We start from the raw sequence: 24,005 nt of genomic DNA on the forward strand, positions 1-24,005 counted from the left end.
CTCCTCTTCAGACCGACCCAACTATCCATTCACCACCACCAGTGTCTAGACCCCAGGGGGGTTTCATCGGATCGGTTCTACCCTCCCGAATGATACTTCCTGCACAACGGGGCCTAATCGCCAAAATCACCAATACATTCATTGTGTATCTCTGCAATAAATATGTATTCTTACATCAAAACCGTCTTTCCTGGTTGAACTGACATCAGTGCTGTTTTGAAAATCAGCGTAAAGTTTGTAACATTACTTTCTTGCTGTGATTCTAGAAAAATCCCAGCACAAATACTTGTATGTCAAACACCAAGTTTATGTGTTTTAAGAAACAAACTAATTCACTTTTCCTTCATCGTGTTCATCTCTGCATAGCTCCTAAATGTGGCTGCTCAGGAAAGTTCAGAAATAGTTTCTGCCCACTGGCAACTAGTTAGGTAAAGTCTTTATACTTCACTTTGTTTTCCCTTATATTCACTTCAACTTGACTGTTTCATTTATGACACTTTATGACTTCTACTGTTTATGCATGTAAAGTATCACATTGTTGTTTCTTCCCTCTTTCTGCATTGCCTTTCATTTTGATTCTCTTCACTTCCTCTTTGTTTCAAAAAGACAAAATGATCTGATGAAACAGTTGAGTACTTGAGTGTGGAAACAAATGTCATTTTTGTTATCTTTTTTTGTTTGTTGAATATGTAAATCAACAACTCACTTTTGAAAACACATTTATATTTTATAATAAAATTATGGTTTGGAACATTGTTATGTGAATCCCTTAGGAAATGACTGATGGGACTTGCATTCATGTAGTAAAAAGAGATTAAAAACTCTATTGTGCTGAAGGCCACACCCCGGACACATCTTTCAAAAGCCATCAACACGCGACACCAGTCTGACATGACTCAGTTGTTGGACTATTACCACTGACCCTTCCATGCTGGTGAAACCTTTATTTGTTTCTTTATCCATTTCTGAAACATAGATCAGTGTGTATACTACTACTACTAATGTATTTATTTCTTCTCTAGAAACAGAAAATATCATATGCTGACCATCATTGTTGGCTGTAAGGTAAGATAATTGTTTTTTAAAACTAATGATTGTAAGTCATAAAATGTCAGGCTTTTTTTATTAGTTAATTCAGTCATTTTGTTACATATGACTTGCATATGTATGTTGTTTGTTAGTGGTAAGAATAATTTACATACCTTTAAAGAAGTTTTGTATTTGTTTTATTACTTTCTACATAAAAGGTTTTGCAAAGCATATTCAAAACATTTAAAAAAGTTATCATTAGTTAACATCTTCATGCTGGCTCCCTTATATTATCTTTGAAAGGACGACATTATTTCCCCTTTTTAGTGATGAAACCAGTAACACTAAGAGTACATTGCAATACAAGTTAAAGCAATAGTTTAAAAGTATTACATTTATTTTTAACTAATAGTTTTCAGTAGTATTCATTATGTTTTTTAAATAAGCAGCACTGCTTCTCTACTGTGTGGAGCTTGATATTACTCAAACTGGGTTATTCTTTCAGCAACAAATATCAAACGTCACATTTGATCAAATTTACTTTGTGAAGTATGAAGTGAAGTTAATATAATTCCCCCTTATAAAACATGTATTCTTCTTTAGTAGGGCTATTCATATTGTAGTAGGTAACTAGTAAATACAAATGAATAGATTTCGTGTCTGTTGTGTGTGTGTGGTGCCTCTGTAGGAATATCAAGTTGACAGAAAAGCATGATGGGTGCTTTAAAGGTTTTCCTCCTTCTACTTCAAGGTAGGGTTTCCAACAATTTAATGCCTTTCGATGTCTTTTGATTACTCACAAAAAGTGCAAAATATGCTTTTTTGGTTCAAATTAACGTTTTGTGTGTGTGTGCTGTTTATTTGGACGTGTTTGTTTTCTTTTAATTATGACAGTTTACATTTCTGCTTAATTTTCTTTTTTTCAAGATAAGCTACAGTGTAGAAATGGCAATGATAATCTTATGACCCGAGCTCCTCCAACGATGCAACATATATAATAACATACAATATAAAAAATAGTGCAAGAAGTCTATATACTGTACATGTAAATAGAATATGCTATATACAAGAACAGAATATGAAATTAAATAGTGTACATTAAGACGAAGTTAAATACGGTTTATTGCGGTGATAACTATTTAGATAAATAAGTAGATTGCAAGATGACAAACAGACAAATGTTTATCGAGGCACTTAACAGAGCTCAAGTGTTTAGTCTTATGGCCTGTGGGATAAAACTGTCCCTCAGTCTGGAAGTTGGTTGAATACTTTTTTTTTTTTGACCTTGACGGATATTTAATTTATTGCTTTTATTTCACCTCAGGTAGCTTATGCTTGACGTGGGAAATCACCATGCCTCTGAGAATAGATGGACTAACTGGATCCTGTGTGAAGGTCCCCTGCACTTTCGACTTAGACTCGCAGTTTGATGTATATCTGGATAATTCCTGCAAAGCAATTTGGATCAGAGGAAGCCTGGCCGGAACAAATGTGTTTGATTCCAGCCTCACTGGAGATCAGGCAAGCGGAAACATTCTGAAAGGAAACCTCACAGGGAACCTGCAGAACAAGGAGTGCACCACCATCTTCTACAACATGCCACCGTCCCATTCTGACAACTACTACTTCAGGATTCAGTGTGATAACAGGCTGAAGTACCGCTTTCCAACAGGAGTCCGTATCACCACTCAAAGTTTGTATTGTGTCTTTTAATTGTTTCACTTTACACATCTTTTGGTTTCCCTCTTGTCATGTACTTGTTTGTTTTACTCCTCAGATTCACTGGACCAACCTACCATAACTCCATCTACACTGGAGGTAGAAGAGGGGGCTCTGGTGACGTTGAGCTGCACGGCTGTAGCTCCATGTCCCATCCTTCCCCCAGATCTGACTTGGACCCCCAGGATAGGTGACATTGAGGAGAAACATGAATCTGAATCCATGGTCTCTGTTATGAACTTCACCTCTTCTTACCTCCACAATGGACAGAATTTTTCGTGCACCGCTCTCTACAAACGACAAGCTGGCAACACCGAGCTTCGGTTTGAAAAGTTTATGACCCTCCATGTTCTTTGTGAGTATGTTTCAGGCCTTTTCTTGTTGCTGAGTTGGATGTTGATTTAGTTCACATTTAATCATTCCCTTAATTTGATATAATGTGATGTTATGAAATGTTCCTCTGGGGACTCTGCAGAGTATTTGGATCAAGTTGTGTTAACTAAAACTGCAGACTTGATTATCTAGTGAAATAAAAGGGTCATTTATATGCTGACTTGAGTTTATTCTTATTTTTATTATTTAAAGGTCACATATCATGCAAAATGCATTTTTAGATGTCTTTAATACATTCATATGTGTAGACATCACAAAGTGTTAGAAAATACAACCCTCTCTCTTTTCCTCCTTGCACACACATCTCTAAAAATAGGGGTGCAACGGAGCTGCTTACCGTTATTATGTAATATCGGTAATGTGAGCTGGCTTTACTTCCACGGCCCTATCAGAAACGTCGCCCTATCAGAAACAATACACAATGTTTTGGAAGTAATATGGTCTGTGTTTACATTAGCAAGCATCGCTAACACTCAGAGATATACAAATGTACTCACCTTGTGGTAAAACCGTGAGAGAAAAAGCATTTGAGTTCCATACTGTTTCAGAAATACTCCTTGATGTGGTTTGGAACATAATATGGCGTTTAATCAAGGCAGCGGTTTTCTTTTTTAATGCAACGGACTCGGAATCAGCACTTCTCTAACAGTGCTGAAATAGAGGGGTATGAGGCATGGCTAGAATGGGTGATCTGTTTGGTATTTTGAGCAAAACACTTCAAAGACATGTTTTTTATATATATGAGACATATAATATAGATGCCTAAAAATAGTATAGTAGGAGACCTTTAAAGAGGTTTTTCACATTCTCCCAAAAGTTGGTAAGAGCGATTCATGAAGCCATCATAATGCTTTAATATTAAGAACCTTGGTGGTGCACACAATAGGGTGTTTTGTACATTGGCATGTAGAATTTCTTTTTGACAAGTGCTATATGAGAACATGTGTTTCACTCTCACATTTGTCTGTCAACAATGTAACTACAGCCAGAAGCTGGTTAGCGTAGCACAGCACAAAGACTGGCAACAAGTGGGAAAACTAGCCTGGCTCTGTCTAAATGTAACAAAAACAGCTTACTAGATTTTCAATCATCTCTTCCAGATCCTCCAAAGAACACATCAGTCAGCTACTCTGCTACAGCAAAAGAGGGCAGCTTGGTGAATCTGACCTGCAACGGCAATGCCAATCCAGCTGTGTACACTTGGTACAAAGTGAATGGAGGTCAGGTGACCGATGTGGGTTCAGGGAAAAGGTTTTCCACCACTGTCTCAGAAGTTGACAGACAATTTTACTGTAAAGTCAGTAACAGATACGGAACCCAGAACTCATCCATCACTCAGATAGACGTACAATGTAAGTTTGATTAAAAAACAGTCAGACAGATGATAAATATTGAACGGCAACATTTAAAAATATATTTCTGTTTGTTTTATTTAGTTCCTCCCAAGGAAACTACAATAATCATTCAGCCTAAAGGTCCACTTTTGGAGGGCAGCTCTGTTTCTGCATGAACTTGTAACATCAGCTACACACTATCCTTTCAGATCTCCCTAAGAACACCTCGGTGTCTGTTGACCCCTCTGGTCCGGTGCAGGAGGGTTGCCCTGATAGTTTTGCATTCAACATGTCACTTTGCAAAACTGAGAAAGGTAGAGGAATTAGCAAAATTGTGAATTTGTATTGTTTTTTTTTGCATAATCTGCCTCTCTGATCAATCAATGATCAATGTGGTTTGTGGGGACTTTTCAGGCCTCCACTCTTTGTCTATTGGGATCGGTTTTGCAGTTGGAGCTCTGGGGATGCTGCTGGTGTGTTTACCGCTGCTTCTAATATACTACCGGTAAGAGACAACTCGTTTTTTTCAAAGCTAATATAAAAAACATTTTGAATGCATTTTGAGGTGGTCATCAGGGGGTTAACTCTACTGGGGACCAGGCACGCAGCAAATTGATGTAGTGCAACCATGGCCGCCTCCAAAAATGGCTAAATATCTCAGAAAAAAAAAAAATGAAAGACTTTATTAGAAAATTATAATAAATGACTCCTTTGCAATTTATTTGTGTTTGTCGTAGGAAAGGAAAAGTCATCGCTTCCTCCAACAAGGGAAAGGCGGAGACTTCCAACCCTATAATTACTAATGCGGTGAGTTTATGTATTGCACACATTGGCAGGAAGCTTCACATACCCAACAAAAATGTACTCTTTGCTGTTTTTGCTGAGTCCTAAAAAATATAATATACTTAAAGGTGGGGTAGGTAATTTTGGAGAAACCAGCTCGAGTGCGCTAGAATTTGAAAATACACAGCTGGAACAAATCTGCCACTTCCTTACAGAGCCCCTCCTCCAACACACAAGAACGTGCACATGACCAATGAGGGCACGAGATAAGTTTGTGCACAGATGGAAGGCTGACAGGCAGGTAGGCCATCCAGTTATTTTAGCCGGGCCGGCTAAAATGATTGGTCGTGCTTTTCACAGTATTACGGCTTCCACAGATGACATTTTTTTATGGAATATTTGTCAAAGCACTTAAGATATTCATTGCTATCGGGATGTTAAGAGCATTCCATGGAATATAACAAAAAGTGTATCTCGAGCCGGTTTCTCAAACTTACCTACCCCACCTTTAATATACTTTGTCAAAACAGCATTGTATGGTACTGTATGTCAAAAATACATAAATCGTTAAAAGTCATGATATATGTTCTTTTTTCAAAATCATGGTAGTCTATATCATGCATACAACATTCCAAAAAAGTATGTGTTTTGTATGCCATGAAACATTTCAAAATAATCAGTTGTATAATCAGTTTCAGTAGTGAAGCATGTCAGTGTTCTGTAATTCTTTCATACAGAAATGCAGAACAAAATGCTTTAGAACATAGTTTATACAAATAGAAACAGAAATGTAATGTGAAGATAATAAAAAATAGTATTTTAGGAAAACACAATGGATAAAAGGGAAAGAATATGGAATGCCAAACATGAGTTGAAAAAAAGTGAAACCTATCAATAATAATAATAATGAAATAATAAAACAAGGACAAAAATAGCATCGTCCAACTTAAGGTTTTGGAGAAAGAAAAGGTAGAAATGTCACCTGTCAAATTTAAAAAGTCGTAGTGTAGAATGTTTTAAAAGTGTTTCAGTGTCTTTACGGTTTGTATTGATAGTATGCCATGTGTCAAGAATGTGTCAACTATCATAGTTTATTATGTTATAATAAATTCATAGTATAGTATTTAATTTAAATTAAAAAATAAACCATATTATATTATGCCATAAAGACATCTCATAATTTAGTATGACATACCAAATGGCATTTTAAAAAGTAAAAGTGTCCCATAAAATGTCAAAAACATCATAGTATGGGAGAGTGGGGTAAGATGAGCCATTATTTTAATTATGTTGACCTCTAGGCAACGAAAAACGAGATAAAAGTCAAGTGACAACAACAACCTTTACTGCAGGATGTCTTCTGTCAATCAAAATGAAATTAATGCAAATATCACAAAAGGTCATGAAAATATGATTTCTTAAAAGAAAAAGTGGTCTTGTGGCTTAACTTGCCCAATCTGAGGGGTAAATTGAGTTAAATTAAGCCATCTGGGGGTAAATTGACCTATTGACTTTTTCAAGTTTAAACCTGAGCTGTTTACCATGGAACTGGTCAGCCAGTTGTTGGTCTGCAAGCTCCTTCTCTCTCCTGTGTGAAGACCCTCTTTGCCTCTGCTGGTCCACTGTACCTACTGTTTTCCTTTCCTTTTCCTCCTTACTTTTCACGTATCTACGCAGGGTTATCAATATTTCGGTCTTTTGCAGCTGCTCTGATGGATTTTCCACCCTTGACATCAGTGGCCACTCTCTCCATCTCCTCTGTCTGTTTCTTGTTGAACCACTGGCTCTATTTAGCCCATTGACCGTGTGCTTCTCTCCATCACAGCCAAATAGAAATGTTGGGTTCTTCCTGAATTTATGGTCACATGACAACAAATGTGCACAGTTCCCTAGATAAAGGGGGTGGGTCATTTCACCCACTGGCTCATACCCCACTCTCCCATGGTATTTAAAAAAAGGAAGCAATGAACGGCTGGTTTACTGGCAAACAAGTTATTTCCCAAAGTGTTCTGTTCAACAATGGGCCTTATTGTGCACTACTACTGTACCTCCTTTGCTACATCACTAAAGCAACTATTTTGTTTTCTGTAGATCAACTCGTCAGAAGTGGATGTGGTTTATGGTAATGAAGCCTTTCTGGAAATGAAAGAAGTAGATGGGGAAGAACCTCTCCATTACGTCAATGTGGACTCTGCTAAACTGCAGGAGATTACAGGCCTGGACTCAGAGACGGCTGAGTATGCTGAGATCTAATCGATCTAAGGAGATGGAAAGGAAGAAGATAACATTGCTGACACTCAATTGGGACAAGAGAAGACACCTTAGTCTCATAGACCTTGTGGTGAAGATATTATGGCTGACGTTTAATGGAAATGGTAGTGAAACACAGATTCATGCACTTCAAACTGCTACAGGACTTATCCATACAAGCAGATCCCCGCTGTGGTAAAAAGAAAACTGCAGCAGCGGTGATAGAAACTGCTCTGCAGGCAGCTTATGTAAATGCTTCAAGTTTAGTTCTGGACTTTTGTTACAGTACATATTTTTCTTGGGTCCATAAGATACATAGCAAAACAAAATCACCATAAAATGGATACATACTGTATAGCAGGTAGTTACCCAACAATCAATTATAACAATACGTTTTTGCTTTGAAATCATGACCTTTACTATATTTTTAATATTTGAATGCTATCTTGCATCATGATTTTACATTTAAAGCCTTTGCAAAGCGTGAAAGAAGCAGCTGGACATAGCTTGTCAAACTTTTTTTATAGATTTATTTTTCAAAATACAAAAACTTTCAGTTTGTTGGCAGTTATACAAATTGTGAAAAGATTTTATAAAGCTTGTAATGAAATAGAGCAATATGTATTTGGCACATTGTTTGAACATGTTTATTTCAGAAACAAGCCTCTTCTGCACAATATTGCAACATTAAAGCCCTCGTCGTAAATGTCAATACTTTTTTTTAAATAATGTATATTATAATGGAAACACAGTGAGACACGGGGAGAGCTGGAACTTGATGGCAAACACTGATGGTTTATTATGAAGTTACGGCCGGAGAATTGACAAGACATGTGCTGCAGCAAGAAGTTGATACAGCGGTTGCCCGACCAATTCTGAAGATCTCTACCCAAGACCCATTTAGCTGGTTCTGAGAGAATAATCAACATTCTGCATAACAAGATAAAACAGGCAAAGCATTATAACCAGGGGTGCACATAACTGGTACGCAGGTACGCATGCGCGGCAACAATCTGAAATGCGAACGTCACTTGTGTCACAACGCGCCTTTGCGTACCTGATAGGTCATCAAAACAAAAACACATATTTCGTCTATACGTGTTTCTTGTCAACACTCAGTGGAGTAAATTATTAGACATGTCCAAAAAAAACAAAGACATTAAGCAGCCACTTTGCCGTTTCGCTCCCTGCAAAAATCTTCGGACTTTCTATGACTGATTGAACTGGGTGCTGGCTGTGCCGCGCAGGACATAACCGACGGACCTGTGAAGCTTCACAGGAGAAAGAGGCTTAGATCACTGGACGACAGAGTTGGTCGCCGTGTGCACAGACGGGGCTGCTGTTAACGTCGGTGTGTACAACAGAATTGTACCAAAACTACATCAACTGGCTGCAGTGGGAGACTCCCCTGTGCACATTCTGTGCCCCGCGCACACACTGGAGAACTGCGCAAAATCAGCTGATCACAACGTTCACGCTCTGTGGTCAAGCTGCTGCAGTTTTATTTACAACAAAGTGGAGTAAAACACACAGCTGCCTGCAAACTTACTCAGGCTGTTAATGGAAGAGTTTGAAATCAGACAGGGTTAGGTGGATGAAGTGTTACTCAAGTAAAATTAGAAAAGTATTATCATCAACACCTAGTTAAAGTAGCGACAGTAAAAGTAGTCATTTTGCAGATTGGTCCATTTCATAATAATGTATATGATATGTTTTATAATTATTGATCATTAAAGTGTTTAAAAATTAGTTTGAATGACTTTGTATAGGCTACTGCAGGGTAGCTTGTGAATTTACTCCAGGTGGAACTAAAGTCTGATTTAAGACTTGATTATATTTCACATCATTCATCCAGATCTGTGAAGTAACTAAAATGTATTAACTACATGTAGTGGAGGAAAAGTACATGATTTACCTCTGAACTGTAGTGGAGTAGAAGTACAAAGTAGCATAAATTGTACCTAAGTACAGTACTTGAATAAATGTACTTTGTTACTTCCCTCCTCTGAAATCAGATATGACTACAAGTCATGTGATAATTTCTTAGTATTTGATCCTTCAACTTGGCCTCAGGAAATGCAAGGACTTCACAGTTTTGGCAACAAGTTTTGGAGAAAGCAAATCGGAGGCTTAAAAAGAGACAGGGAGGTGCATCTTCATCATCTAGCATGCAAGAAGTGTAAATAGAGGACAGTGAAGGAGACACTGAGGAGGACAGTGAGGAAGACTGCACTTATTAAAACCACGCTTCATGTGGGGTGAGTACCAAACGCTGTCTCCTGGTACTCATCTGAGTAACTCACTAAAAAAGTTATGTGCACCCCTGATTATAACATCTCTATCAGCTGACGCCAACAGGCAGGAACAGGGAAACAAAACACTGAGAGCACAGCAGCCCTAAGTTGCAGGCCTGTGCTCAGAGAGGGCAGTAGCCTACAAACTGATAAACTGGGTCAAAGGGGTGGGCTTGGAAAATATTTCCCCAACATACATCTTCCAATGCATACTTTTATTTCACAACTCAGAAGTTTAAACACAATGTCTTTCTTTTTAATTGTAGGTTTCATGTGTTTGGATTAAGCTCACCATTTTGGTACTTACTGATACTGATCAAAGGAGAGAAGCAGTGAAACATATTGAAATACAAACTGTATTTAACAATTAGCTGAACCTGTAAGGCAGGATAAGATAATGTAAACTCAGATTTTGATGTGAGAGTACTGGGTCTCCTCTTCATCAGAGCTGATCAATTCTCTGGCGGCTCTCTGAGTCTTTGCCTTGAAGTTCACCTGTGAATAATTTATCTCTAATTCATCCTCACTGGTGTCTGTGTTATCGTTCAATGGATTCAGAGATACGGCTGAGTGTGCTGTGCTGATGTTCTCACAGTCCTCCAGCCTCTTTTCATTCTAGAAGAAAACACAGATATAGTCTAGCGTGATACGAGGAGGTGTACTGGCTCCAGATGTTGAACAGATGTGTACGAACGCAGTGGGGGAAACTGTTACTTGATGCTTGAGTGGCGGCTGAGGTTCAACGCTGAACCAGCTGCAAGCCTTCAGCAGTTTAACACATCAGCCTGCAGCTGGGAGTCTGTTACGGCCAGGTTTCTCTTTGAGCCTGAGCTCCCCCTGCTGGTCTGAGCGAAGCATTACAGCACAGGTGTACACTAAAACTACAACAGGGTGTGAACACAATACTAGCAGCACCTGTCGATATAATGCGATCTAATATAACAATGCAACCATTTTATTAGACTGTGTGCTGCATCACTATTTCTGTCTAGTCTTGGATTGTTTTATATGGTCAGGTGTTTCCTCAAATAGGTCCATATGCTGTGTATTTGTTTTCAGAAATTACATTTTTATGAATTAAGTTATTTGGAAGTGTATATGGGTTTGATATGCAAACAAATGAAGGCATGCACTGTTATGAATGCACTATTAAATGTTTATTCATAAAAATGTTGGTCTTTTTTTCAATCAACATCTGTGTTGCCAACTTAATAATAACAATGGCACACAAATATATTCTGATCATGGAGTCTTTGATTAATATTTAGCTATTTTGCAATGTGCTGTTTAGCCTCTTGCACACACAGTAGGTTGTAAATAGTTGCATAATGTCCAGTCGTCCCTATTTTTAGTTATGGTTATTGTCGTCTCAAGATATGCGTCTGTTTTATCAATATTTTCACAATTACTAGTCATTGGTCCTGTGTCGTGTGCCTTATATTTGTATATCCTTGTTATTATACTCCTACAGGAGTATTTGTTGTAGAACTTTACATAACATTTCACAAAACACTGTTATTTTCTATATTTATTTATTTCCAACAAATATGTGAGCGAGCTTGCATGAAATCATGCACACGCACACACTCCTACATCCCTGACACCTGCGTAACTTATTACCTGTTTTTTTTGTTAAGTATTTTAACAATATCCACTATTTACTTGCAGTGCAGTGTGCACATCGCAACACAGTAATAAGCTGGTAGATACATAAACTCTCCTGTTAGAGAGTTGGTGCTTAAGATGATCTTCACTAAGATGCAGTTTTTACATGATCAAGAACAAACCAGATACAATGTAATTGTATATTTGGTTGTGATATATATATTTATTTGCACCAGTCGTGGCACCTTTAGAGCGAATTTCCTGCTCTTTTGACATGCTTACTGTAACAGATAAGAATAGTCAACATAAGGCTTTGACTTCATGTCTCAGACAATTAACCACATCTGTGTTTCTTGGTAACTGACATCAGTGCTGTTTTGAAAATCAGCGTACAGTTTGTAACATTACGTTCTTGGTGTGATTCTAGAAAAATCCCGGCACAAATACTTGTATGTCAAACACCAAGTATCTGTCTTTTAAGAACCAAACTGATTCACTTTTCCTTCATCGTGTTCTTCTCTGCGTAGCTCCTAAATGTGGCTGCTCAGGAAAGTTCAGAAATAGTTTCTGCTTCTTCAAAAACATCACACACAATGCCTACTGGCAACTACTTTGGTAAAGCCTTTATACTTCACTTTGTTTTCACTTATATTTACTTCAACTTGACTGTTTCATTTGACACTTTATGACTTCTACTGTTTGCGCACGTAAAGTATCACATTGTTGTTTCTTCCCTCTTTCTGCATTGCCTTTCATTTTGTTTCTCTTCACTTCCTCTTTGTTTCAAATTGACAAAATGATCTGATGAAACAGTTGAGTACTTGAGTGTGGAAACAAAGTCATTTTTGTTATCTTTTTCTGTTTATTGAATATGTAAATCAACAACTCACTTTTGAAAACACATTTATATTTTATTATAACATTCTGGTTTGGAACATTGTTATGTGAATCCCTTAGGAAATGACTGATGGGACTTGCATTCATGTAGTAAAAAGAGATGAAAAACTATTGTGCTGAAGGCCACACCCCGGACACATCTTTCAAAAGCCATCAACACGCGACACCAGTCTGACATGACTCAGTTGTTGGACTATTACCACTGACCCTTCCATGCTGGTGAAACCTTTATTTGTTTCTTTATACATTTCTGAAACATAGATCAGTACTGTATATACTACTACTACTAATGTATTTATTTCTTCTTTAGAAATAGAAAATATCGTATGCTGACCATCATTGTTGGCTGTAAGGTAAGATAATTGTTTTTGAAAAAAAGTCATACAATGTCAGGCTTTTTTTTATCGGTTAATTCAGTCATTTTGTTACATATGTATATATTGTTTGTTCGTGGTAAAAATAATTTACATACCTTTAAAGACATTTTGTAATTTTGTTTTATTACTTTCTACATAAAAGGTTTTGCAAAACATATGCAAAACATTTTAAATAGTTATCAGTATATGTATATATTATATTATATTATTTCATATATATATTGCTTTCTGTTTGTAAGAATAATGTGCATACCTTTACAGAATTTCTATCAAAACAAATGCAAAATATTTTAAATAGTTATCATTAGTTAACATCTTCATGCTGGCTCCCTTATATTATCTTTGAAAGGAGGACATTATTTCCTCTTTTTAGTGATGAAACCAGTAACAGTAAGAGTACATTGCAATACAAGTTAAAGCAATAGTTTAAAAGTATGAATTTTATAAATAACTAATACTTTTCAGTAGTATTCATTATGTTTTTTAAATAAGCAGCACTGCTTCTCTACTGTGTGAAGCTTGATATTACTCAAACTGGGTTATTCTTTCAGCAACAAATATCAAACGTCACATTTGATCATATTTACTTTGTGAAGTATGAAGTGAAGTTAATATAATTCCCCCCTATAACACATGTATTCTTCTTTAGTAGGGCTATTCATATTGTAGTAGGTAACTAGTCAATACAAATGAATAGATTGTGTGTCTGTTGTGTGTGTGTGGTGCCTCTGTAGGAATATCAAGCTGACAGAAAAGCATGACGGGTGCTTTAAAGGTTTTCCTCCTTCTACTTCAAGGTAGGGTTTCCAACAATTTAATGCCTTTGATGTCTTTTGATTACTCACAAAAAGTGCAAAATATGCTTTTTTGTTTATAGTTAAGGTTGTGTGTGTGTGCTGTTTATTTGGACGGGTTTGTTTTCTTTTAATTATGACAGTTTACATTTCTGCTTGATTGTTTTCTTTTTTTCAAGATAAGCTACAGTGTAGAAATGGCAATGAAAATCTTATGACCCGAGCTCCTCCAACGATGCAACATATATAATAACATACAATTAAAAAAATAGTGCAAGAAGTCTATATACATGTAAATAGACTATGATATATACAAGAACAGAATATGAAATTAAATAATGTACATTAAGACGAAGTTAAATACGGTTTATTGCGGTGATAACTATTTAGATAAATAAGTAGATTGCAAGATGACAAACAGATGAATGTTTGTCGAGGCACTTAACAGAGCTCAGGTGTTTAGTCTTATGGCCTGTGGGATAAAACTGTCCCTCAGTCTGGTGGTTGTTTGAATACTTTTTTTTTTTTACCTTGGCGGATATTTAATGTATTGCTTTTATTTCACCTCAGGTAGCTTATGCTTCAGGTGGGAAATCACCATGCCACGGAGAATAGATGGACTAACTGGATCCTGTGTGAAGGTCCCCTGCACTTTCGACTTAGACTCGCAGTTTGATGGAGATCTGGATCATACCTGCAAAGCAATTTGGATCAGAGGAAGCCCGAAAGGAACAAATGTGTTTGATTCCAGCCTCACTGGAGATCAGGCAAGCAGAAACATTCTGCAAGGAAACCTCACAGGGAACCTGCAGAACAAGGAGTGCACCACCATCTTCTACAACATGCAACCGTCCCATTCTGACAACTACTACTTCAGGATTCAGTGTAATAACGGGCTGAAGGTCACCTACGCAACAGGAGTCCATATCATCACTCAAAGTTTGTATTGTGTCTTTTAATTTTTTCACTTTACACATCTTTTGGTTTCCCTCTTGTCATGTACTTGTTTTTTTTACTCCTCAGATTCACTGGACCAACCTACCATAACTCCATCTACACTGGAGGTAGAAGAGGGGGCTCTGGTGACGTTGAGCTGCACGGCTGTAGCTCCGTGTCCCATCCTTCCCCCAGATCTGACTTGGACCCCCAGGATAGGTGACATTGAGGAGAAACATGAATCTGAATCCATGGTCTCTGTTATGAACTTCACCTCTTCTTACCTCCACAATGGACAGAACTTTTCGTGCACCGCTCTCTACAAACGACAAGCTGGCAACACCGACCTTCCGTTTGAAAAGTTCATGACCCTCCATGTTCTTTGTGAGTATGTTTCAGGCCTTTTCTTGTTGCTGAGAAGGATGTTGATTTAGTTCACATTTAATCATTCCCTTCATTTGATATAATGTGATGTTATGAAATGTTCCTCTGGGGACTCTGCAGAGTATTTGGATCAAGTTGTGTTAACTAAAACTGCAGACTTGATTATTTAATGGAAAAGCACTTCTCTAACAGGGCTGAAATAGAGGGGTATGGGGCATGGCTAGAATGGGTGATCTGTTTGGTATTTTGAGCAAAATTGAGACATATAATATAGATGCCTAAAAATAGTATAATAGAGGTTATAAGAGGTTTTTCACATTCTCCCAAAAGTTGGTAAGACTTGTATTGATTCATGAAGCCATCATAATGCTTTAATATTAACAACCTTGGTGGTGCACACAATAGGGTGTTTTGTACAGTACATTGGCATGCAGTACGGTATGTCTTTTTGACCAGTGCTATATGAGAACATTTGTTTCACTCTCACATTTGTCTGTCAACAATGTAACTACAGCCAGAAGCTGGTTAGCGTAGCACAGCACAAAGACTGGCAACAAGTGGGAAAACTAGCCTGGCTCTGTCTAAAGGTAACAAAAACAGCTTACTAGATTTTCAATCATCTCTTCCAGATCCTCCAAAGAACACATCAGTCAGCTACTCTGCTACAGTAAAAGAGGGCAGCTTGGTGAATCTGACCTGCAACAGCAATGCCAATCCAGCTGTGTACACTTGGTACAAAGTGAATGGAGGTCAGGTGACCGATGTGGGTTCGGGGAAAAGGTTTTCCACCACTGTCTCAGAAGTTGACAGACAGTTTTACTGTAAAGTCAGTAACAGATACGGAACCCAAAACTCATCCATCACTCAGATAGACGTACAATGTAAGTCTGATTAAAAAACAGTCAGACAGATGATACATATTGACCAGCAACATTTAAAAATATATTTCTGTTTGTTTTATTTAGTTCCTCCCAAGGAAACTACAATTATCATTCAGCCTAAAGGTCCACTTTTGGAGGGCAGCTCTGTTTCTCTGCTTTGTAAAAGCCGGGCCAACCCACCTGTGACCAACTACACCTGGTACAAAGGTGATGAAGAGGAAAAGGAGGCTGGATCAAGTTTGGTTTTAAATGATGTCAAACCAAGCAGCAGTGGTGACTACTACTGTGTAGCAGAAAATGAGCATGGGGACCAAAATTCAACACTGATTCGGCTGGACATTCAGTGTAAGTTGATTTTCACAGTAAAGACATAGATTTACACTGTCAAGTTCAACAGACTGAATATGGCTCTACTGTATATCTGTGGTCACCCAAACATGGTCTCTGAGGCCAATACTGACAGTAAATATAAGGAAAACACAGACACTCATCACCGAGGTCACAATATCCATCGATCCAGCAGAGCAATAGCCTATAGGCAAAACACAGAAGATCAACAAAAGATATGACATAAAATGAACTTACCAAAGCTGAAGTAGATGGTTAACTTCATTCATTTTCTTTCCGTTTTACTGATTTTAATCGCTATACGCTGCTCTCTCTCGTCTCCTCTTCACAACTACACTTTTCGCGGCACACGTACTTACAGCCAATCAGCTCTCTGAATTATAAGATGACGTTTTGGTGGGGTTGCCAGCACTTTGCCCCACTTGTGATAATTTTTTTGCCGCACACAATGAATACAAAAAGACTCTGAGCATGCGCAGTGTAGTTTTCACAGTACACGTTCATTTCTACAGCGAGAGAGGGGCAGCCCAGAGCTTGCCCCACATCGCTCAACACGGCAATAGGCACACTGTGGACACTAATCAGAACAACACAGACTAAAACAGCAATGTAGAGACGAATCAGACGACTAAACATGATCTTTAACATATATTTTATACATATTTTTTATACATATTTTTTAATTATTATTTTAATTCATTTCTGCTGACAGTATGTGGGGCTGTGCCTAATGCCCTGCCCCTGATAACGAGTCGCCACTGTGTTATATACATATAATGCATATAATGGCACTGTTCTAGCGGTAAACACTGAAAAAATAACATGTCAAGCTATGTGCTGCATACATCAGAAACAATGTGTGACATGTTGTGGAAGTCATATGGTCTTTGTTTACATTAGCAAGCATACTCAGAGCTAACACTGTACTGGAGAGAATATGTGTAAAGAAGCCGGATATAAAAGGTACTGTCCTTGAGGTAAACCCACAAGAGAGAAAGCGTTTGAGCTCCATACTGTTTCAGAAATATTGCATAATATAGTTTGGAACATAATATGGCGTTTAATCAAGGCAGCGTTCAGCAGAGTTTCTGCAGTTAGACAGCCTTCTCTTGACAGAGCTCACCGCTTGCATGCAGACGCTCCGAAGGGGCGTGGCCAGCAGCAGCTCGGTTACATTTAAAGGGCCAGACCCAGAATCAGCACTTTTGTAACAGGGTTGAAATAGAGGGGTATGAGGCATGCTACAATGGGTGATCTGTTAGGTATTTTGAGCAAAACTCTAAAGACACATGTTTTGTATAGATATGGCCCTATAATATATTGTTCAAATATTCCATAATAGGTGAGCTTCAAATCATATGAGGATGTTGTGTTTGGTTTCTTTTCTTTTGTTTTATTATTAAGATGTTATTTCCAAACACAGAGAATGAAGTGGTTGTTGTCTCAGTTTTCTAAAAAAGGCAACTCAAAATGTAAATGTGTTTTACATAGACTGTGATTCTCAAACTGTGATTCTTGTACCATTGGTGGTAAGCAAGACAGTTGCACGCCAACGGGCCTAAATCCTTAACTTAAAACCATGACATTCTTTTTTATTTTGAAGTGACTGACATGCATGAACTAGTAACGTCAGCTACACACTATCCTTTTCAGATCTCCCTAAGAACACCTCGGTGTCTGTTGACCCCTCTGGTCCGGTGCAGGATGGCAGCTCTGTAACTCTGACTTGCACAAGCATCGCCAATCCAGCAGCAGTGAACTTCACCTGGTTCAGAGCGGCTGGAAGTGAGGAGAAGGTGATGGGCTCTGAGAGAGACCTCACCTTCAATGTGACCAAACTCTCAGAAGATCAGTATTACTGTGAAGCTCTGAATGTCCACGGACCTGGCACCTCAGAGCGTGTCAGCTTTGACGTCACATGTGAGATTAATACACTTGTTTAATTAAAGGCAATCCTTGGTTTCCATTAAACAAAATCAAATTACTTCTTTGTCTCAGTTCCTCCAGAGATCCTGTCTTCTTCCCGTTGCATCAAGATTTCATCCATGATTCGATGTTCCTGCTACAGCCAGGGGAACCCGCCTCCCTCCCTGGTTTGGAAGTTGGCCGGAGAGCCTGTCAATCACTCTGCTGCCATCACAATCAGGGAAGAGTCGCTGGGGAACGTGGGCATGAAAAGCATCATCACCCTGTACGATCTGGACGAAGACACGCTCTCTCTAGTCTGCCTCAGCATCAACTCACTGGGCTCTGACAGTTTTGCTTTTAACATGTCGCTTAGCAAAGGTAGAGGAATTGTGAGATGGTGAATTTGTATTTGTTTGGTTTTTCTGCATAATCTGCCTCTCTGGTTTTAATGATCAATGTGGTTTTTTTCAGACCATTCTCTGCAAACCATACAGATGGTTGAGCGCGAAAATCCCAGTAGATCAGCAGTTTCTGAAATACTCATGGCAGCAACCATGCCACATTCAAAGTCACTTAAATCACCTTTCCTCCCCATTCTGATGATCTGTTTGAACTTCAACAGATCGTCTTGACCATGTCTACATCCCAAATGCTTTGAGTTGCTGCCTTGTAATTGGCTGATTAGATATTTGTGTTACAAAGCGGTTGAACAGGTGTAACTAATACATTGGCCAGTGAGAGCAAACTCTTATTCTGCTTCTGGGAAAGTAATGACAGATCAATTTTCGTAGAGCAGGTGCAGCTGAAAGTGCTTTACCAAATGGCACACATCACAAATGATGTATGTGGATTTAGCCGTAGAGAGAGTGTCCTTTTAATGAAGAATGTGGTTATTGTTACATTACATTACATTACATGTCACTTGTTAGACGCTTTTATCCAAAGCGACTCACATACATTCAGTACAGTGGACAATCCCCACAGTACTTTTTTGATTTTTTGAATATTCTGGCCCTCTCTGGTTTTAACGATCAATGTGGTTTGTGGGGAATTTTCAGGCCTCCACTCTTTGTCTATTGGGATCGGTTTTGTCATGGGAGCTCTGGGGATGCTGCTGGTGTGTGTACTGCTGCTGCTAATATACTACCGGTAAGAGACAACCCTTTTTTTTCAAAGCTACGACTACTATTGTAAATGCATTTTGAGGTAGTCATCAGGGGGTTAACTCTGGGGACCAGGCAGGCAGCAAATTGAAGTAGTGCAACCATGGCCGCCTCAAACAATTGCTAAATATCTCAGAAAAAAATTAAATGAAAGACTTTATTAGAAAATTATAATAAATGAATCAATTTTTTTCTTTTGCAATTTATTTGTGTTTGTCGTAGGAAAGGAAAAGTCATCTTTTCCTCCGACAAGGGAAAGGCGGAGACTTGCAACCCTGTAGTTACTAATGCGGTGAGTTTATGTATTGCACACATTGGCAGGAAGCTTCACTTACCCAACAAAAATGTACTTTTTGCTGTTTTTGCTGAGTCCTAAAAAATATGATGTACTTAATATACTTTGTCAAAACAGCATTGTATGGTATGTCAAAATACATAGATCGTTAAAAGTCATGATATATGTTCTTTTTTCAAAATCATGGTAGTCTATATCATGCATATGCATAACATTCGCGAAAAGTATGTGTTTTGTATGCCATGAAACATTTAAAAAATAATCAGTTGTATAATCAGTTTCAGTAGTGAAGCATGTCAGTGTTCTGTAATTCATGCAAAAATGCAGAACAAAATGCTTTAAAACATAGGATTTTAGGAAAACACAATGGATAAAAGGGAAAGAATATGGAATGCTAAAAATGAGTTGAAAAAATGAAACCTATCAATAATAATAATAATAATAATGAAATATTAAAACAAGGACAAAAATAGCACCCAAAGGTCATCGTCCAACTTAAGGTTTTGGAGAAAGAAAACGTAAAAATGTCACCTGTCAAATTAAAAAAGTCGTAGTGTCGAATGTTTTAAAAGTATTTCAGTGTCTTTACGGTTTGTATTGATAGTATAGTATGCCATGAAAAATGGGTCAAATATCATAGTTTATTATGTTATAATAAATTCATAGTATTGTATTTAATTTAAATTAAAAAAGAAACCATATTATATTATGCTATAAAGACATCTCATAATTTAGTATGACATACCAAATGGCATTTTAAAAAGTAAAAGTGTCCCATAAAACGTAAAATGGTAAGGTAAGATGAGCCATTATTTTAATTATGTTGACCTCTAGGCAAGGACAAACGAGATAAAAGTCAAGTGACAACAACAACAACCTTTACTTCAGGATGTCTTCTGTCAATCAAAATGAAATTAATGCAAATATCACAAAAGGTCATGAAAATATGATTTCTTAAAAAAAGTGGTCTTGTGGCTTAACTTGCCCAATCTGAGGGGTAAATTGAGTTAAATTAAGCCATCTGGGGGTACATTTACCTATTGACTTTTTCAAGTTTAAACCTGAGCTGTTTACCATGGAACTGGTCAGCCAGTTTTTGGTCTGCAAGCTCCTTCTCTCTCCTGTGTGAAGACCCTCTTTGCCTCTGCTGGTCCACTGTACCTACTGTTTTCCTTTCCTTTTCCTCCTTACTTTTCACGTATCTACGCAGGGTTGTCAATATTTCGGTCTTTTGCAGCTGCTCTGATGGATTTTCCACCGTTGACATCAGTGGCCACTCTCTCCATCTCCTCTGTCTGTCTCTTGTTGAACCACTGGCTCTATTTAGCCCATTGACCGTGTGCTTCTTTCCATCACAGCCAAATAGAAATGTTGGGTTCTTCCTGAATTTATGGTCACATGACAACAAATGTGCACAGTTCCCTAGATAAAGGGGGTGGGTCAATGTACCACTGGCTCATCTTACCCCACTCTCCCCATTGGTATTTAAAAAAAGGAAGCAATTAGCGGCTCGTTACTGGCAAACAAGTTATTTCCCAAAGTGTTCTGTTCAACAATGGGCCTTATTGTGCACTACTACCTCCTTTGCTACATCACTAAAGCAAATATTTTGTTTTCTGTAGATCAACTCGTCAGAAGTGGATGTGGTTTATGCTAATCAAGCCTTTCTGGAAATGAAAGAAGTAGATGGGGAAGAACCTCTCCATTACGTCAATGTGGACTCTGCTAAACTGCAGGAGATTACAGGCCTGGACTCAGAGACGGCTGAGTATGCTGAGATCCAATCGATCTAAGGAGATGCAGAGGAAGAAGATAACATTGCTGACACTCAATTGGGACAAGAGAAGACACCTTAGTCTCATAGACCTTGTGCTGAAGATATTATGGCTGACGTTTAATGGAAATGGTAGCTTAAACACAGCAATGTGCGCCTCAAACTGCTACAGGACTTATCCATAGCAGATCCCCGCTGTGGTAAAAAGAAAACTGCAGCAGCGGTGATAGAAACTGCTCTGCAGGCAGCTTATGTAAATGCTTCAAGTTTAGTTCTGGACTTTTGTTACAGTACATATTTTTTTTGTGTCCATAAGATGCATAGCAAAACAAAATCACCATAAAATGAATACATACTGTATAGCAGGTAGTTACCCAACAATCAATTATAACAATACGTTTTTGCTTTGAAATCATGACCTTACTATATTTAATATTTGAATGCTATCTTGCATCATGATTTTACATTTAAAGCCTTTGCAAAGCGTGAAAGAAGCAGCTGGACATAGTTTGTCAAACTTTTTTTATAGATTTATTTTTCAAAATACAAAAACTTTCAGTTTGTTGGCAGTTATACAAATTGTGAAAAGATTTTATAAAGCTTGTAATGAAATAGAGCAATATGTATTTGGCACATTGTTTGAACATGTTTATTTCAGAAACAAGCCTCTTCTGCACAATATTTCAACATTAAAGCCCTCGTTGTAAATGTCAATACTTTTTTTTAAATAATGTATATTATAATGGAAACACAGTGAGACACGGGGAGAGCTGGAACTTGATGGCAAACACTGATGGTTTATTATGAAGTTACGGCCGGAGAATTGACAAGACATGTGCTGCAGCAAGAAGTTGATACAGCGGTTGCCCGACCAATTCTGAAGATCTCTACCCCAAACCCATTTATCTGGTTCTGAGAGAATAATCAACATTCTGCATAACAAGTTAAAACAGGCAAAGCATTATAACATCTCTATCAGCTGACGCCAACAGGCAGGAACAGGGAAACAAAACACTGAGAGCACAGCAGCCCTAAGTTGCAGGCCTGTGCTCAGAGAGGGCAGTAGCATACAAACTGATAAACTGGGTCAAAGGGGTGGGCTTGGAAAATATTTCCCCAACATACATCTTCCAATGCATACTTTTATTTCACAACTCAGAAGTTTAGAAGTTGGATTAAGCTCACCATTTTGGTATTTACTGATAGCCTACTGATCAAAGGAGAGAAGCAGTGAAACATATTGAAATACAAACTGTATTTAACAATTGGCTGAACCTGTAAGGCAGGATAAGATAATGTAAACTCAGATTTTGATGTGAGAGTTCTGGGTCTCCTCTTCATCAGAGCTGCTCAATTCTCTGGCGGCTCTCTGAGTCTTTGCCTTGAAGTTCACCTGTGAATAATTTATCTCTAATTCATCCTCACTGGTGTCTGTGTTATCGTTCAATGGATTCAGAGATACGGCTGAGTGTGTTGTGCTGATGTTCTCACAGTCCTCCAGCCTCTTTTCATTCTAGAAGAAAACACAGATATAGTCTAGCGTGATACAAGGAGGTGCACTGGCTCCAGATGTTGAACAGATGTGTACGAACGCAGTGGGGGAAACTGTTACTTGATGCTTGAGTGGCGGCTGAGGTTCAACGCTGAACCAGCTGCAAGCCTTCAGCAGTTTAACACATCAGCCTGCAGCTGGGAGTCTGTTACTGCCAGGTTTCTCTTTGAGCCTGAGCTCCCCCTGCTGGTCTGAGCGAAGCATTACAGCACAGGTGTACACTAAAACTACAACAGGGTGTGAACACAATACTAGCAGCACCTGTCGATATAATGCGATCTAATATAACAATGCAACCATTTTATTAGACTGTGTGCTGGGTCACTATTTCTGTCTAGTCTTGGATTGTTTTATATGGTCAGGTGTTTCCTCAAATATGTCCATATGCTGTATATTTGTTTTCAGAAATTACATTTTTATGAATTAAGTTATTTGGAAGTGTATATGGGTTTGATATGCAAACAAATGAAGGCATGCACTGTTATGAATGCACTATTAAATGTTTATTCATAAAAATGTTGGTCTTTTTTTCAATCAACATCTGTGTTGCCAACTTAATAATAACAATGGCACACAAATATATTCTGATCATGGAGTCTTTGATTAATATTTAGCTATTTTGCAATGTGCTGTTTAGCCTCTTGCACACACAGTAGGTTGTAAATAGTTGCATAATGTCCAGTCGTCCCTATTTTTAGTTATGGTTATTGTCGTCTCAAGATATGCGTCTGTTTTATCAATATTTTCACAATTACTAGTCATTGGTCCTGTGTCGTGTGCCTTATATTTGTATATCCTTGTTATTATACTCCTACAGGAGTATTTGTTGTAGAACTTTACATAACATTTCACAAAACACTGTTATTTTCTATATTTATTTATTTCCAACAAATATGTGAGCGAGCTTGCATCAAATCATGCACACACACTCCTACATCCCTGACACCTGCGTAACTTATTACCTGTTTTTTTTGTAAAGTATTTTAACAATATCCACTATTTACTTGCAGTGCAGTGTGCACAGCAACACCATTTAAGTAATAAGCTGGTAGATAAATGTCTTTATTGACGCAGAACACAATTTCCTTCCTGTTAGTGAGTTGGTGCTTAAGATGATCTTCACTAAGATGTCGTTTTTACATGATCAAGAACAAACCAGATACAATGTAATTATGTATTTAGTTGTGATATATATATTTATTTGCACCTATCGTGGCACCTTTAGAGCGAATGTCCTGCTCTTTTGACATGCTTACTGTAACAGATAAGAATCTGTCTGTATAAGGCTT

At 38.0% G+C, this 24,005-nt stretch overlaps 3 protein-coding genes across 8 annotated transcripts in view; all 3 read left to right on the top strand.

Annotated features, from left to right (window-relative positions):
• The window catches only part of LOC117468590 (myelin-associated glycoprotein-like), a 52,399-nt gene extending 51,465 nt beyond the window's left edge, over positions 1 to 934 (top strand). For all 3 annotated transcript variants that reach the window (XM_034112807.1, XM_034112805.1, XM_034112810.1), the window contains one exon: positions 774 to 934. In XM_034112807.1, the coding sequence (XP_033968698.1) occupies positions 774 to 818 (45 nt within the window). In that variant the 3' untranslated portion in view covers positions 819 to 934. The remainder of the gene's footprint in view (positions 1 to 773) is intronic.
• On the top strand, positions 890 to 8,214 carry LOC117468598 (myelin-associated glycoprotein-like). The gene is made up of 10 exons (XM_034112827.1): positions 890 to 934; positions 1,023 to 1,065; positions 1,718 to 1,780; positions 2,354 to 2,722; positions 2,807 to 3,103; positions 4,242 to 4,493; positions 4,685 to 4,789; positions 4,890 to 4,980; positions 5,213 to 5,282; positions 7,350 to 8,214. Exons 3-10 carry the CDS (start codon positions 1,741 to 1,743, stop codon positions 7,509 to 7,511), a joined length of 1,386 nt encoding a protein of 461 aa, XP_033968718.1. The 5' UTR covers positions 890 to 934; positions 1,023 to 1,065; positions 1,718 to 1,740; the 3' UTR covers positions 7,512 to 8,214.
• Positions 8,215 to 12,449: 4,235 nt separating this feature from the next.
• The window catches only part of LOC117468586 (B-cell receptor CD22-like), a 29,284-nt gene continuing 17,728 nt past the window's right edge, over positions 12,450 to 24,005 (top strand). Inside the window, exons 1-11 of one of the 4 annotated variants that reach the window (XM_034112792.1) lie at positions 12,450 to 12,523; positions 12,615 to 12,657; positions 13,416 to 13,478; positions 14,046 to 14,414; positions 14,499 to 14,795; positions 15,425 to 15,676; positions 15,761 to 16,021; positions 17,678 to 17,944; positions 18,023 to 18,310; positions 18,991 to 19,081; positions 19,318 to 19,387. In XM_034112792.1, the coding sequence (XP_033968683.1) occupies positions 13,439 to 13,478; positions 14,046 to 14,414; positions 14,499 to 14,795; positions 15,425 to 15,676; positions 15,761 to 16,021; positions 17,678 to 17,944; positions 18,023 to 18,310; positions 18,991 to 19,081; positions 19,318 to 19,387 (1,935 nt within the window). In that variant the 5' untranslated portion in view covers positions 12,450 to 12,523; positions 12,615 to 12,657; positions 13,416 to 13,438. The remainder of the gene's footprint in view (positions 12,524 to 12,614; positions 12,658 to 13,415; positions 13,479 to 14,045; positions 14,415 to 14,498; positions 14,796 to 15,424; positions 15,677 to 15,760; positions 16,022 to 17,677; positions 17,945 to 18,022; positions 18,311 to 18,990; positions 19,082 to 19,317; positions 19,388 to 24,005) is intronic. The other 3 variants (XM_034112791.1, XM_034112796.1, XM_034112789.1) reach the window with 3 other exon arrangements.

This window comes from Trematomus bernacchii, unplaced genomic scaffold (genome assembly GCF_902827165.1).
Source record: "Trematomus bernacchii unplaced genomic scaffold, fTreBer1.1, whole genome shotgun sequence".
Classification (NCBI taxonomy): domain Eukaryota; kingdom Metazoa; phylum Chordata; class Actinopteri; order Perciformes; family Nototheniidae; genus Trematomus; species Trematomus bernacchii.